This window comes from Cebus imitator, unplaced genomic scaffold, assembly GCF_001604975.1.
Source record: "Cebus imitator isolate Cc_AM_T3 unplaced genomic scaffold, Cebus_imitator-1.0 Scaffold348, whole genome shotgun sequence".
In the NCBI taxonomy this organism is placed as follows: domain Eukaryota; kingdom Metazoa; phylum Chordata; class Mammalia; order Primates; family Cebidae; genus Cebus; species Cebus imitator.
Window position 1 is genome coordinate 1,648,936 of NW_016107663.1, and position 16,707 is coordinate 1,665,642.

At 49.4% G+C, this 16,707-nt stretch overlaps 1 protein-coding gene across 10 annotated transcripts in view; it reads left to right on the forward strand.

Annotated features, from left to right (window-relative positions):
* NTRK3 (neurotrophic receptor tyrosine kinase 3) overlaps positions 1 to 16,707 on the forward strand; it is a 391,402-nt gene that overhangs the window by 60,581 nt on the left and 314,114 nt on the right. For all 10 annotated transcript variants that reach the window (XM_037730502.1, XM_017506139.2, XM_017506138.2 and 7 more), the window contains 2 exons: positions 13,865 to 13,939; positions 14,670 to 14,741. In XM_037730502.1, the coding sequence (XP_037586430.1) occupies positions 13,865 to 13,939; positions 14,670 to 14,741 (147 nt within the window). The remainder of the gene's footprint in view (positions 1 to 13,864; positions 13,940 to 14,669; positions 14,742 to 16,707) is intronic.

Genomic DNA, 16,707 nt, shown 5'->3' on the forward strand with positions numbered 1-16,707 from the left:
GATTCAAGCCTCAGGGAAGCATCTCTGAGTGCAATGGTTTGGATACGGGAAACAGAAAAAGTTGCTTCTGCCCTCAAAGGGTCTGTAGCTCTGTTTACAGTTTCTTCTCCTCAGTTCAGATTTCCTGCAGGCTCAAGGCTTTCTAATAGAAGTGTGGTTTGGTGTGAGGCGTTTGATAGCCATTGGGATGTCTTGGACCTGTAGGGTACATGATCGATGTCATCTTTGAAAAAAATGAAGCCTAGAACAGATTAGCACTCAAAGACTGAAAGCTGAAAGGGTTGCTAAGAGGTCCTCGTATCCTTCTGGGGATGAGGCTGTCTGAGATAGAAGCTATAGAAATAAAAAGACGAAGTTACTCGCAATATCAGGAAGGAGGGACTGACATGGGACTTGAATCTGAGAAAGAAAAGACGTTACAGAGCTTTTTGAGCAGATGTGGTTAATGGATGGTACTTTCATGGTCATTCCATGTACTGTGCCCATGGCAGACATCACTAATCGATCACAGAGGGTTTTTTTTTTTTTTTTTTTTTTTTTTTTTTGTCCTGATTAACCACAGACCTCTTCAAATCACAGCATTCTGTGTTAGCTGTTGCCAACCCACTGGTATTGTACATAAGTTAAAATGGACTCACCATCTCTGCTGTCATGTTTCAAGTCAGGAGGACTCAGGGAAGGTAGTTTTGGAAAGTTCACGTGGTAAGAGTGAGCTGTTCTGTCTGTATTTGCTTTTAAGAGTGGAGGGGAATGCATATTGTGTTAACAAACTCTAGGAGAGTGGAGATGTTAGGCATCAAGGGTAGCGCTGTAGAACTGGAATTCATCTCAAATTAGGCAGGAATTGAAGTCAGCTGAATGGATAGATGCCTTCACAGAGGCTGAGTCTGTGGGGAAAAGAACAGACCGTTTACTGCTGGAGGAAAGGAAACGGGTGGCAGTGCTGAAGCAAGGGTGGGAAAAGCTAACAGGAGAGACGCCTGGCCGGGCATAGTGGCTCACGCCTACAATACCAGCACTTTGTAGGCTGAGGCGGGTGGATCACAAGGTCAGGCATTCAAGACCAGCCTGGCCAAGATGGTGAAACCCCGTCTCTACTAAAATTACAAAAAAGAAAAAAAAATTAGCCAGGCGTGGTGGGAGGCACCTGTAATCCTGGCTGCTCGGCAGGCTGAGGCAAGGAATTGCCTGAACCTAAGAGGCAGAGGTTGCAGTGAGCTGAGATCCCAGTACCGCCCTCCAGCCTGGGCGACAGAGTGAGAATCCGTCTCAGAAAAAGAAAACAAAAAAGCCTGCATTTCCTTGACTTGGGTGAGGAAAGCCACCTCCCTAGCTACTCAAATGAAGCCCTCTGGAACCTTCAGATACTCTGGAGCTGCTTTTCTTACAGATTGCGAGGGCGACTCAAATGTCATTTCTTCCTTTTCAGGCCCCAGATGTAAGACAGTGTTCCTCCCAGTGCTCAGGTCTTGCAGGAGCTGGCCCCAGGGCCTGCCTCCCTCCTGCAGAACTTACTCCACATTCTTCTGCAGTCCCCAGCCCAGCCCACCCTTCCTTCCTCATCCTGTGACTTCTCTCTTCTTCTCTGTGGCTCGGTCGCATCCCAGCTTGCTGTGCACGAGAGTACCGGGCACCACAAAAGTGATCTTGTCTGTCTGATGCTTACCTTGACTAATCACTCTGACACCCTCAGGTTCCAGGATAATTACTCCTGCAAAGTCAAGGTCTCCCTTTCCTTCTGGTGACCTGAACTTACCCTCTAGCAATGAAAGTGCCCCAAGCTTTGGAGCGACTTTTCTGCATTAACTCTGAAGCAGAGTTGCAGTGAGAAAATCTACCCTTTTAATAGGCGAAAATATTGCCCTCATAAGTCTTTATGCAATGCACTTGAGCTTAATGCTCACTTACCAATTCGCCTTTATAACTTCCATATTGAGTGAATTAAGTCCTCCATGCGGGTAGTTATTAAAGAAGTGATAAGTGCTTTATAATTCAGTAAAGGGTGGCCTGGCCATTTCATATTTTCCTAAGGAAATTGGCCACCTGAAGGGCAGCGCTCTCAGAACCCCTGGGGCCAGCCGATTTTAGGCATGGAGCTCGCACTATTGGATTACTTTCAAGCCAGCTGCCCAGGCCTGGACCAAACTCCTTCTTGCTCAGTCTTTCTCCCCCAAGACCCATTGGGGAGTAAGGGTCAAAATCAGTGTCTGTCTCCCTGCCTGAGGCTGTTTTTATTCTTGATCAAAGGCCTCCATTTTTTCTCCTGGTTCAAAGCTAAGATGTCTAGTAAGGATCAGAGGTTTTATAATCAACGTGATTTGATTCTTATCTGTAGGCAGGAGGAGACTTTCTCCAAGGGGCCGCAAGGGTTCCAACCGTCTGACCCCAACCCCATGGGGACAGCTTGCTTCTTTAGACTTTAGACTGTTGAAGTGGTTGGAAAAAGTACTGACCCCATCGAGAGCTTGGTAACCACAGATTTTTCGTGACTTGTTGCGAGGTCACAGGGTGCATTTATTAATTTGTTTATTTAAATTTTCTGCTATGTACCAGGAACTGGGTTGCGTATTACAGATAGGATAGTGAATAAGACAGGTTGCCTGCCTTCAGGGAGCCTGCATTGCATTAACAGAGAGACACAATAAACAAGTGAACATAAAGGTGACGTAATCAGAGATTTTGATGAATGATAATAAAGGGAATATCTAGAGCATCATTTCCCAACCTTAGTGCTACTGATATTTTGGAATGGATAATTCTCTGTTGGGAGTGGGGGCTGTCTTGTGCATTGTAGGAGATTAATACAATGGCTTCTTCCCACTAGATACCAGTGGGATCTCCCCAGTAGTGACAATCAAAGCTGATGTCTCCAGACAATCCAAGCCTGGGGGGCACAATCTGTCCCTGACTTGAGCTGGAGCACCGTTGATCTAGAGGAAGGCTCAGAGAATGGCCCTAGCTAGGTTGGTAGGGAAGGGTTCTCTGAAGAAGTGACATTTCGGAAGAATCCTGAAGCTGGCATCTTGCCTGAGGGAGAAATAAATGTAAAGGTCCTGAGAGGAGACCGGTGAGGCTGAAGTCAGCTGAATAAAGAGGGAGGGAGTTTGCGCTGAGGAGGGAATGGCGTACATTGCCTCGGAAAGGACCTTGCTGGTCACAGTAGAGTCTGAATTGTCCCCCAAGTGCAAGTGCAGGAGAAGCCACTAGAGGTTTTCCGTTTTTGTTTTGTTGGAGGGCATGATTAAATTTATGTTCCAAATAATTCATTAAGGTTTCCGTGTGGAGGACAGATTTTAATCGCAGTGGAAACAGTGGTCATGTTGTGGAGGCAGGGATCTTTGTGAAAGGCGGTGGCGCCCTGGACTCGGGTGATAATAGTGGATCTGGCAAGAAGTGGAGAGAGCTGAAGGGTTGAATCAGTGACGGGTTTTGGCTGGGACAACTCCGTGATACCAGTGCCACTTACTGACGTGGAGACAGCTCCTTGGAAGGAAAGCAGGGGCTGATGTTGGATCCGCTAAGATGTCAGCTACACATCTGGAGTTCAGGGAAAGTCCTGCTGGAGATGCACATTTGAGTGCTGTCAGCGCAAGGATGGCATTCACAGCCAGGCACTTGGGGAGATCACCTTGGCTTGTGAGAGAGGAAGTGAAAAGAGGAGCCCCGGGCTCCCTGGGAGACTCCAACACTTAGGGATCAGACAAAGAATACAACATCAGCAAACGAGCCTAAGAAAGAATATCCAGAGAGTAGAAAACTACCCAGGAGAGAGTGCATTCAAGGAAGCCCAGGAGGAAAGAATGTTTCAAGGAAGAGAGAGTGATTAATTGGGTAACATGCTGTCCAGAGATTGAATAATGGGTGACAGAGAAAAGGGACTGGATTTGCCGACATAAAAATCACTGGTGACCTTGACAGTTGGTGTCAGTAGAGTGGAGGAGCAGAAGGCAAACTGGGATGGACAATCAAAGGGAGGCCAGGAAGCAGGGCCTGCAGGTGTAGATGATTCTTTTGAACCATTTGCCATAAAGCGGTGCAGAGACATGAGTTGGTAGGTGGAGGGGGACATGGAGACAAGGAGGCTTTTGTTTTTTTTTTGCGGATGGGCTAGAACATGTTTGTATGTTGATGGAAAAATTGAGCAGAGAGAGAGTTGAGGGTAGAGAAGAGGAGGAGCAAAAATAAATGCGTTCTGGAGAAGGCGGGAGAGGCTGATGCCGGGAAGGAAGTCCGCACAGGGAGCTGAGGGCTAAATGCTTCACGTCTGACATTGATCCCTTTGGGGATTCATTCATGTATTCACCTAGGTGTCACTTTTTGCACAACACTGGAGCCACAGCCTCCTGGCCCTACCCTTAGAAAACTCACGCTTTGGTGAAGGCCATAGTCATGAAGGAAGGGAACAGGTGGAAAACGTGTGCCCAGGTGCCAAGGGCATTTCTGCTTCCTCCTTGTCTGGTACCGGGGATCCTCCTACTTCCCCACTCCTGGCCCTGACAGTGGGCATCAGGCTGAGACCTGGGCCTGGGAGGGAGCTGTGGATATGGGGCCCTTGAGACCTCTGAGATCACCTTCTTCTTGCTGCTGGGTCCTGCAGTGATGCCCCCAGCATGCCTGTCCCCGGGTGGGATGTTCAGTGGTATGCTTGGGGCCACAACCCTCCCCAGAGATCAAGTTCACGGTGCCTGTAGGGCCAGACCAGGGCTCTGGGCTGCTCAGGAGGCCAGGGTGAGGGCTGTGTTTGGAGGTCCTCTGGCAGGGAGGTGGGCATCTGGGTGGCTACATAGCACCACTCTGGATGGCTTCCCAGGGGTAGCCCGATTTGAGATTCTGGGGGTGAGTAAGACAGATAGAATCTCTGTTCTCATGTATTATGGTTCTAATGTAGAGATACTGATGACAAACACATAATCAAATAATCTAATAAGACAATTATACATGGTTATTAAGGGCAGTGAAGGACATAAACAGGAGTTTGTGCCAGAGAGAAACGAGGGGGAAGCACGGGGGCTGCTAACACGGGGAGGTCAGGACAGGCTTCTGTGATAAGATGATTTTTGAGTGGAGACCTGAGGGATCGAAAGAAGCCAGGGATGAGTGTTTCATGTAGGAGGTCCGGTTGGGAATAAGCCTGGAATGTTTAAAGACCAGAGGCAAGACAGTGTGGCCGGAGCCTGCAAAACAAGAGGAGTGTATTCAGAGAAGGAGCCCTAGAAGAATCTGGTGGCCAGCTTGTGCAGGACCTTGTGGGTGGCTTCCCAGCGACTTCACTGGATTTTACTGTCATAGCCGAGGGAGGCCATTGGGGGGTTTTACGCAGGGGAGAAGGTTTGCAATAGCACAGATTGTTGGAGAAGAGGGAAGGCGGGGAGGCCAGGTAGGAGGGGATGCTTGTTCTCCGGGTTAGAATAGGCGGTGGCTACCTGGAGCATTGATACTTGGTTGCCATCCTGTGCCGGCCCAGGCAGCCACAGTGAAAATAGAGAAAAGCAGGTAGGCTGGGGAGGGGTAGGGTAGGAGGGTCACAGGCTGGGGTCCAGCCATAGTGGCCTGGACTCCCCAGCAGACTGGCTGGCTCCCAGGTGAAATCTCACTCCTGGGAGTGAGGCCTTTTCTTAATGGGGTAGCAGGGAAAGTGTGTCCTTGATCTTTTCCTGTTAGGAGACACAGCATCTTTGCACCTGCAGAACACAGGTGGGTGCAGAAACGTTCCTCGTTCCTGGCACAATGCTTTGGAATTGATCAGGAAGCCAGCACAGATGCTGTCGTCTTCCATCTGTTCACTGCATGATCTGAATGTCCCTTTCTGTGGTCCCGTGGGGGGGGTCCCCGATGCGGGGCTGGTTCACTGTGGTCCTTGGCGCACAGCTGCTTGTAGGCTTGCGTGCTAACATGCTGCCACACTGGGGTCACCAGCACAAGCCACTGTCCCCATCCTGGCTCCCTGGGGCTCTTGAGTCTGGCTCCCTAGGCATCTAGTACACTGCCCCTACAACAGCTGTCAAGGGAGGGAGAGCCAGGTGACTTGGCTGGCGTGATCTGATGCAGCTCCTCCCCAGCCCCCTTGATGCTTTAGCACCGTGGAGCTGTTGCTCCAGACGGTTTGTTTATAATGCGAAACATATCAGATAATTGAAAGCTAATGCTGCTGTCTGGATCACTAGACACAATATGCCTGGATAACAAATCAATTTCCTCATTGCCCTACAAGGCTTCGGAGTCAAATGCACGGCACATTGTGCGTGTGTGCACACGGGCACTCATGCATGTGTGTGCTCCAATGCCGACTTGTTAGGAAATGGAATTCCAGACTAGCTTCTGCAGGGACTTGCTGGAGAGAAGGGACAGCTGTATGCAATCTTATTGTTTTTGAAGCTTTTGAACTCTGTGTTGAAGGAGTAGAGTACTCATATATAAAAAACATCCGGAGGCCCAGGCAGGCAGATTGTTTGAGGCCAGGAGTCCGAAACCAGCCTGGCCAGCATGGTGTAACCTCGTCTCTACTAAAAATACAAAAATGAGCCAGGCATGGTGGCACATGCCTGTAGTCCCAGATACACGGGAGACTGAGGCACAAGAATTGCTTGAACCTGGGAGGCAGAGTCTGCAGTGAGCAGAGATGAAACATGAAAACCAGGGCAAATATCTACCTACCTGTATGCGTGTGAACGTACGTGTGTGTGAATTTTTTCATATTCCCTTAGATCCTATTTATACTTAACATGCATTTCTAACAATACAAATGGAACCAGCTATTTTTTCCGCTAGTGCCATGCATCCCCACTGGATCGAGGACATAGGAATTCCTCCTCTAACCCTCACCACAACTAGATTTGCTACGGAGTTAACTGAGGGCTGGAGAAGCTCTGGTAACTGGCCTCAGCGCATCGGCTTCCGGTGCTAGTGCTTGTGTCATCTCTAGGTCAGCCTGCTTCCAGGTGTCAGCTCCTACCCATTGGGCTCCAAAAGGCTGCAGAGGAGACGGGGCACAGCACATTTGGGAGGGAGGAGGGACCCTGGGGACAGCTGCTCAAGAGGTGATGGCCTGCAGCCTAATAGCAAAGAAAGTGCCAGAAAATAGTTAAAATGGATACAGTAACCACTGGAATTAGAAATCCTATCAGGGTAGGGCCATTTGTAGTAGGGCTACCAATTCTGCATCCTTCAGGAGCTTCTGAGGGTTTTGCTGTGCCACAGCCTGGCAGACTCATGAGGTTGGTCGTGTTGTTGTAAGGTCATCAAGAAAATGTCAATCGTGACCTGTCTACTCTGCTTAAAAAGGCAAGGACGTGTGTAACGCATTTTAGGCGGAAAAAAGAAACGCCCAGCAAAGAAGTTGAAAATGCAAAGGGTTTTGCATTTAAATTTAGTTGTCTGGAAAATTTGGTTATGAAGAAGAGCTCATTAATAACACTGAGAGGGCCGGGCGTGGTGGCTCAAGCCTGTAATCCCAGCACTCTGGGAGGCCGAGGGGGGTGGATCACGAGGTCAAGAGATTGAGACCATCCAGGTCAACATGGTGAAACCCTGTCTCTACTAAAAATACAAAAAATTAGCTGGACATGGTGGCGCGTGCCTGTAATCCCAGCGACTCAGGAGGCTGAGGCAGGAGAATTGCCTGAACCCAGGAGGCGGAGGTTGCGGTGAGCCGAGATCACGCCATTGCACTCCAGCCTGGGTAACAAGAGCGAAACTCCGTCTCAAAAAAAAAAACAAAAACAAAAAATAACACTGAGAAGTCATAGTGAGGATCACGGCAGTCTGACCACAAGAGAGGAGCCGGAAAAGCTTAGAAAAATGAGGCAAAACTGGGCCTGCTTCCCGTGGAGAAAGGAAGGATGCCCCATCAACCAAGTCCCTGTCTTGCCAAGCGCCCAGGGAAGTTCAGCTAGGTAAAGGGTGCCTTGTCCCTGTGGTGGACTCCAGTCACCTTAGTCCTGTGGGGTTAGACGGTGGCGGACGTCTTTGAGTTTTACACTTTTCTGCATAGAAGGAGTGAACATGAAACATTAAATATGGAAGGTATAAACAATTCTTAAACATATCCACATGACGTGTTTTTAATTAAAATATGGACCACACATTCTGTACCATCCAATTTTTGGATGCTTGGAGATTGCCATTTCATTTCATGTTGGCCCAAGCAAAACAGAAGGAGGAAGAGAAAATGGGGGTACAAAAGTATAATCTGGCCGGTCGCAGTGGCTCACACCTGTAATCCCAACACTTTGGGAGTCTGAGGCGGGTGGATCACCTGAGGTCAAGACCAGCCTGCCCCACGTGGAGAAACCCTGCCTCTACTAAAAATACAAAATTAGCTGGGTGTGGTGGTGCATGCCTGTAATCCCAGCTATTCGGGAGGCTGAGGCAAGAATTGCTTGAACCTGGGAGGCAGAGGTTTCAGTTTCTTGTTGCCCAGCCTGGGTAATAAGAGTGCAACTCCATCTTAAAGAAAAAAAAAAAAAAGTCCGGGCATGGAGACTCATGCCTGTAATCCCAACACTTTGGGAGGCCGAGACAGATCGGTGGATCATGAGGTCAGGAGTTCAAGACCAGACTGACCAAGATGGTGAAACCTCGTCTTTACTAAAAATACAAAAATTAGCTAGGCATGGTTGCAGTGAGCCAAGACTGCACCACTACCCTCCAGCCTGGGTGACAGAGCGAGACTCTGTCTCAAAAAAGAAAAGTACAATCTAATTTATTCTAGCACAAAGGATGTTTGTACTCCCCATGAATGTATCAATTAATATTTAATTTATGCCATGTCCCATTATAAAAATGGCTATGAAGCAGCTCTCTGTGGTCCTGGGTCTCTGGGACCTGGTGTTGCTGTTGTGAGTCACCGAGAGTGGCTAGATTTCAGATGGATTTTCTAGTATTTCTGGAGAGCCATTCCCTGACTCCATTTCCCCTTCCAAGCCCACCTGACAGCATCATGAGATCTTGATCCCAGGGGTCTACCTTGACCTCGTTGAAGTCTGTGAGTTCCTGCCCTAAGCCCAACTCCGGCTGTGGAGAGTCGTCACAATACAATGTCATCATGTATCGTGCCCCACTGCCTCCCTCTCTCTGGAAAAGTGGTGCCCACTAGCTCTTGGCAGAGCAGCGGTTCTGTGGAATGCAAGGGCAGTGGTGGGAGGGTAGGAGAGGGGCATTGAACAGATTTTCTGAATGGAGCATTTCACATTTCTGTGGAATGAAGAGGCATGAGAAATCCAGGAGAGGAACTTGGAGTGGAGAGAAAAGGCTCTTGGCCAGCAGGTTCCAGCCAGCGATGATGAGAAGAGACCACTTTTGCTTCTGGAATGTGTAGCCGGGGTTGGACCATGGTCCAGCAGGCCAGCACACCCTTCGTTTCTTGTCAAGAAGTTCCTATGACTTGAGAGGGTCCTGGGAGCCGTGGCTTGCCACTTTTTTCTCTCACCTGGACTCAGGGACCTAGAGGCAGTCTTTTTTGTATTGGCCTGAGGCCTGGTAGTGTCTGCTGCAAAGCGGTCATCTTCAAAATTGATGTTGTTTTAACCTATGAGACTCTTGCTTTAACAGCCCTGGTAGGCAGAAGCTTTGTATAATAAAGCAGAGTTTCTCAGTCCTGGTGCTGTGGGCATTTGGGGCTGACGATTCTTAGTGGTGGGGGCTGCCCAGTGCATTATGGGATGTTCAGCAGCATCTCTAATGTCTACCCACTGTAAGCCATTGTTCCTCTCTTTCCCCAGCTGTGGCAACCACAGATGTGTCCAGATACCATCAAGTGTCTGCTGGGTGGCAAAATTACCTCCCTCTGAGCACCGCTGTATGAGGAGGCTAAAGCGGAGGTCATTTGTTTGAAGTAGGAGTGCTCAGCTGATGTGCTGCCCCTTTGCCCTCTCTCCTCCTTCCACTGTCTGTTTCTGATCGAAGCAGGGACGCCCAGATTGAGAGCAGGGCTGCAGGTTCCCGTGGGGGCCACCACCACCGTGCACTTTGCAGAATTGCATCGTCCCTTGGGCATTGCTCCAAATTCCTTTCCTCCACAGTGGGGGTGGGTTTGTAAGGTGTCCGGGCAGGAATGAGCTGGTCCAGCCTGTGGTCCTGGAATGGGTCAACCAGTCACTGGCCCGCACAGGGTTGAGGTGCCTGGGCTTCCTCTAGAAATGAATAGGTATTGCTTTTTTTTTTTTTTTTTTTTTTTTTTTTTTTTTTTTTTTTTTTTTTTTTTTTTTTTTTTTTTTTTTTTTTTTTTTTTTTTTTNTTTTTTTTGAGACAGAGTCTCACTATGTTACCCAGGCTGGAGTGCAGTGGCATGATCTGAGCTCACTGCAGCCTCTGCCTCCTGGGTTCCAGTGATTCTCCTGCCTCAGCCTCCCGAGTAACTGGGAATACAAGCGCATTCCACCACGCCTGGCTAATTCGTATATTTTCAGTAGAGATGGGGTTTCCCCATATTGGCCAGGCTGGTCTCGAACTCCTGACCTCAAATGATCCGCCCACCTCGGCCTTCCTAAGTGCTGGGATTGCAGGTGGTATTGATTGATTTTCAAATGACAACACAATGCTCAATGAAAACAACCTGGAGAGCCCAGAAAAATCACTAAAAAGGAGAAGCCATGTATAATTGTGCTAGGTTGAGGTGCTCACTTGGCGTTCACAACAGCAAACCGAACCTGCTCTTTTATTTTTTTAATCTATTTTTTAGAGTCTACCTTTTTCAGTGAAAATGGTGGTCTCCCTAATGTCACACACACACCAGCCAGCAGAGTCACAACCCTGACCCTCCTGGTTGGGTACCAAGTAGTGAGTTATAGGCAAACTTGGCAGCCACCCAGCTGATGCCATCCAGAAATGCCAGGGCCTCACCTTCACCCTCCTGCTCTTCCTCAGAACTTGCTCTGACATGGTGTCTATGCATTCCTTGAACCTGTGTATAAACTGCGGAAACAGTTTTTCCTGGAGGTCATGAATGACAGGTTTCTTACCCCTCCACATTCTGCCACATGGGGTTTTTATCAATGATTGCTGAGAAATGACAACTTCCAGCAGAAGCCCGATGCCATTTTTAGCTTGAAAACTGAGAACAAGACTGCTCAGTTTCTGTAAGGCATGGGAGGAAAGTACTCAGCACAGCCAGCTCTGCCGGAGGACTTACATGTGCTCCACACTGCAAAGGGGTTTGCTTTTTTTACCACAGTCTTTTGATCTTCACATCATTCTTAGGAGGCAGTTATTTTATTGTCCCATTTAACAGATGAGAAAACTGAGACACAGACAGAAGAAGGAACCTGGACAGGGTCATGTAGATAAGAGTACTGATGGGGCCAGGATATGCATCCTGACCATCAGCCTCTAGGGCAGGAGTCAGCAGCTGTTTTCCATAAAGGGCCAGAGAGTAAATATTTCAGGCTGTGCAGGCCATATGGCCTCTGTAGCAACTATTCAGCTTGGTCACTGTAGCTTGCCGTTAGCTATAGGTAACAGAAAATGAACGGGTATAAACATGGACATTTGAATTTCGTGTAGTTTTCATGTGCTACAAAATATAATTCCTCTTTTGATTTTTAAAAATGTAAACGCTATTTTTAACTCTGGGGCTGCAGGAAAGCAGGCAGCGGGGTGTAGCTTGGTGACGACTGGTGTGGAACCCTGACTCCCACCCACACTGCTGCACTGTGGCTATAAAAATGCTCTTCCCTGATTTAGGAAAACTCAGAGCTACCCAACAGAGGAGGTAGGGGGACCATTATTCTACTTGCCAGAGGACTCTTTGGATCAAGGAGTTCATTCATTTCTCTGCCGTATCTCAGTGCGTGCGTAAGTCAGGGAGGGGTCAATTGTGGGCATAAGCCACGAGGGTTCAGAAGGGTAAGGCTTTAGAACATGGCGATGACTGACAACCGTAACAACACATTTATGGGATTCTAACGTGGGCTGAGAAAAATGATTTCATTGATTTAAACAATTTGATCAAAGTCGCTTGTTGGGAGCAGATCCTTGGAGGAAGCTGGGCTCCCATGAATGGGGAGTATTCTGTACAATCATGGTGATCTACTTGGTAATTTACAAAGCCCCGGGAATACACTGGGCGACCTGGTGACACAGATAGTTCTACTCCTCTGGCGCGTTCTTTTCATCTGAAATGTTGCCAGGTTTCCTGCCATGGTGGGACCAGACCACCCAAACTGCCCTGGGGCTATAAGGCTTCCAGGGAGAAGACTTTGGTGTTGGAATCCAGCACCAACCTGGCCACCTGGTCCATGTCCCTGGCAGGTGCCAGTGTCTCTGGCTGCTCAGCAGGGACTTTGAGAGAATGTGGTACAAAACAGGTTCTCAGCATACCTTGTCACCGTGTGGCTCTGAAATGTTTCCAGAGGCCCTGGCAGCCATAGTCCTGCTGCCTTGCTGGCTCTGACTCGACTTAGTGGCAGATGGCAGAGCTGCGGGTGTGGTGGTGCCGGGGAGGAGACGTCTGGGGAAGGTGGCTGTCACTTTCCTGGCCAGAGCGTGCCTGAGCTAGTTCTGTCCCAGGATGAGCTGTCACCTCTCTGCACTCTTCACTAAGATGGTACTCAGACTTCATGGCCACTGATGAGAGTAAAATCCTAGGAGGATGGGGTGAGCAGTGGAAGGCCTTTTCCCGAGATCCTTTGGTGCTCCTTGGGATCACAGGTGTGTGTGAATGAGCATCTTTCATACACCTTCAGAGCTGCAAGGGCCTTGATAATAGCCTAATGGTGCTCAACCTGGGAACCCCAAAAGCAGTAATGAAGGATGTTTGTTTCTGGCATTTGGTCAATATAAAAATGATAAATCCAGAAATCACATCCATATCCATGACAAACCTTCTCATGTCGACAGAATGTTGAGTTTCTTTGCTTTGAGCTGGAATTTATGCACTGAATGAGTTAGCATGGGTTTGTGTCCGTTGATAAGAAGCTCTGTTAACAGTGATTTATATCTCTGATTAATAAATCCAAGAAGATGAATTAATTAGTGCTTAATAGATGTCGTGTGCTTGCTAGACATAAACCTCCTTAAATGTGGGATCTCTTGGGGCGAAATTCTAAAAGGAGATCTTTGCGATGGAAAGGGGAGAAACTGCTAATTCAGTATAACTCTCCTCTTTTACAAATGAAGACGTGGGAGGCCCAGAGAGGTGGAAGCACTGGCTCAGAGTTGTTGGGTCCTGAAGTCTTGAATGAAGCTAGAGTTTGTGTCCTCCAGCGCCAGGCTCCCGTTCTTGACACCCTAGTGCCTCCAGGATCCTTAGGTGGCCCCCATTCTCTGGAGTCAGCTCCATCAAATCAAGCCATTGGTTTTCTTGAGCTCCAGGAGGGATTGAGCTGTGGTCACCCAAAGGGGTCTTCCAGGGTCTAGACCCTGGTGATGCTGGAAGTAGGTGTGTCCCTCCTTGGCTATGCCCACTGGCCAGCCACCCCCTCCTTTTATAAAGCCATGTCATTTGTCTTTATGGGCAAGAACTAAGGAAAACAAGGGCCAGTCCTTAGGAAATTCTGAATAGGAAGAAGAAAGAAATGGAACAGAGGAAAACTGGGTTAGGAAGGCAAGCAGGGAGATTGAACTTCACGTCTTTAAATAGTATCTTTTTTGAACTGACGGGGAGACATTCAATGCAATCCATGGGCCAGGCACTTGGAACCCATGAATTCAGTTAATTCTCGCACCAACCCCATCAGGCAGACAGTGTGAACCTCAGCATGCAGAAGAAGAAACTGAGGCTCAGAGATAGTGAGTTGGCAAAAAGCCTGACTCTCAATTTGGCTCTCAGTTAGCACATCTGGGATTCAAGCCCAGGTCTCTGTGGCTCCAAAGCCAGCCCCATTTCTGTTGCCTCTGCCTGACCCTAACCTTTCCCCCTCCCCTGCAGACACATAGAGAACTGGCGCAGTCTCCACACGCTCAACGCCGTAGACATGGAGCTCTACACCGGACTCCAAAAGCTGTGAGTACACCCGGCCACAGAGAGGCCTTTCCCTGTGGAAGGGGTGGGTGTCACCTGGTCTGCCTTCTGGGGTGGAGTGAGGGGCACAGCGAGGCTGCCATCGGCGATTTCCCTCCATGAGTCCTCTTTTGGTAGAATCGGGAACACACTTAGGAGACACCAGAGGCTTCAAAGGCCATCTGCTCACACCCCCTCATTTTTTCCTAGTCTAGTGAGGCAAGGGGGTTGTGTGAAGTCCCATCTCGAAGGCAGGGTTTCCAGGCAGGCCTGGGAGCCAGGCACGGTGGGCAAGTGCCCTTTCCCCAGCCTTATGCTTGACTGATGAACCCCCTGGAGTATGAGATTTCCCAGCTACCTCCTCCCTTGGATGTCAGTGTTAGAGACTGTGAGGACCTGGAGTGGGGAGAGGGACAGAAACAAACAGAGCTGCAGCCCTGCCATTGCTGGACCAGCAGAGGCCCTGGTCCTTACCCACTGGCCAGGATGGGTGGAGGGCAGCCGCCAGTGCCCCTGACATTCCAGCCTCACACAGGGCCCTGGGGCGTGTGAGCCCAGATGCTTTCACTGAGCATCCCCAGCAGGTCACCAGTGATGAGTAGCAATGAAGAGGGCGGATGACCCACAGGGCGGCTGCGGGGCCAGTCTTGGCCTCACCCTCCCCAGCCTCAGCCCAGAAAAGACATCCCTCTGCCACTTGAGCTCTGCTGAATCTCTTTTTCGCTCTGCCTAGGACCATCAAGAACTCAGGACTTCGGAGCATTCAGCCCAGAGCCTTTGCCAAGAACCCCCACTTGCGTTACATGTGAGTAGAGCTGGGCTTCTGGGATGGGGGGCACATGGCAGGGACTCTGAGGGCAGTGAAGCCACAGACCTGAGGCCTAGATCTGGCTTTGCCTCCGGGGGCTCTTGGGCAACTTTTTGAACTTTTTTGGGCCTCCACTTTTGCCTCTTAAAATGATTGTTTTGGATTTGATGATCTCTAAGGTTCCTGTCAAAAGGGCTTAGAGGGAGAGTCAGTCTCCTGACACCCAAGTTTGTTCACTTTCATGATAAAACTCGGGAATCTAAATGATAGGGAATTCCACCCATATGTAATGTGAATGCTACACTTCTAAGACCATAAGCAGGCCCATAAGAGTGCGTATATGTGTGTTAGGATTGGGGGTTGGAAGAAGAAAGGAAGCATGGCCAATAGCCAGTGTTATGCCTAAATAGATTCTGGGTTCAATGGGAAAAAGTTCAGAGAAGTGGAGACACCTGTCTAAGGTCACACAGCTTTGTTTGGGACAAGCTGGAGGTCAGATGGTTATGGGTGGGGGGTCCTGTCTGTGCCTCCTTCACCCTGTCTCTCCCCTTTCTTTAGTGGGGATAAAATCACAAGAGTTGATGCTTCCTCTCTCTGCCCAGTTCTGGGCTGATAGACTTTGGTATTCAATTGAGGATTGCCATTTCCTGGGGAGAAGGTGGGCATGAAGGGAAGCCTGGGGTGAGTGATTAGGGGACGCGCCAACCCGCTGCACCCATAGAGAGGTATTCGTTGTCTGGGTCAACTCCGAGAATGGTGGCCATCTTGGACATCCACTGGGCATGTTTCCTAAGAGCAGAGGCTCTGCAGGAACCAGGTGGGGAGGGGTCTGTGGCCTTTTGGGAGGAGGTGGAGAAATGGTGTGCTTGGGCCTAGTCTTTCCTGTGGCCACTTAAAAGTTTCACTGACTGAGCACTTTGCATTTGGTAAGGAAGGGCAGCTGGGCTGGAGAGAAATCGCACGTGCAGGGGCAGAGCAGGCAGGAGAGCCGTGGGAAGCGGGGGGTAGGGGAGGAGGGGAAAGAGATGACAGTGAATCCTGGTGGAGGAGTTGTTTTTGCTCTTCAGGGGGGGCCTGACCTTGCCCCTGGGCTCTGTGTGTTTTCCCAAGCGCATACTGCGTGCTTGATAAATATTTGTTTATCAGTATGGCCACCTCTGCTTTGTGAGAGCTTTCTTTTCTCCCGCTGGAAATAGCAGGTTCTGTGGCCACTGCTCAGGGCCAGATGTATCAGCTCCAGGGGACTGAGACCTCCCTTTCAACTGTCTAATTTGCCTGTTGCCCCTTGCCCCAGGGTAGCCTCTGTGGTGAGAGTCTCCTGGTGTGTGTTCTTTGCAGCTGGAGGCATAGCTGGGACCAGAGGAGGGCCTGGGACCAGATGTTCCAGGTGTTTATTTTATTGGGGGTTTGAGTTTCACTGTAAAACACCCCAAACACTTTGGACATCTAAGAAGTCTTCCTTTTCGTACCAATTCATACAAAGGTCACAAAGTCAAATGCCCATGGTGGACCAGGTGGGGCCACGTGTCCCCTCCAAAGATGCAACCAGTCATCAGTTCCAGCTGACTGCTGCCACGTGGAGGTGGGGACTGGTCAGACTTGTTTCCAGGAGACTTGGAGGTTCCATAAAACCACTCAAGTTTTAAATGCTGCCAACTAAAAACAAGACCCTTCAACTCCATGGCCAAACGAAACTAATTCCATGAGCAGAATGTGCCACAGAGTGCCAGCTTGTGGTGCGAGGTCAGATTTGGGGGAGGACACGGTCGATGTGGGAGAAACCCTGTTCTCTCTGAGGACAGGGGCTGGGTGCACAGGCCCCAGAGCCTTCTAGGGTACGGTGTCCCTGCAGCTTTTAGGGAGATGGAGAGGCTTTGGGACCCAGCAGGTTTCTACAGGCTCAGGATGGGGAGTGGGGTTGCATCCTGGGCTGCAGGTGTCTCTGAAGTGGGTTGTACCAGAG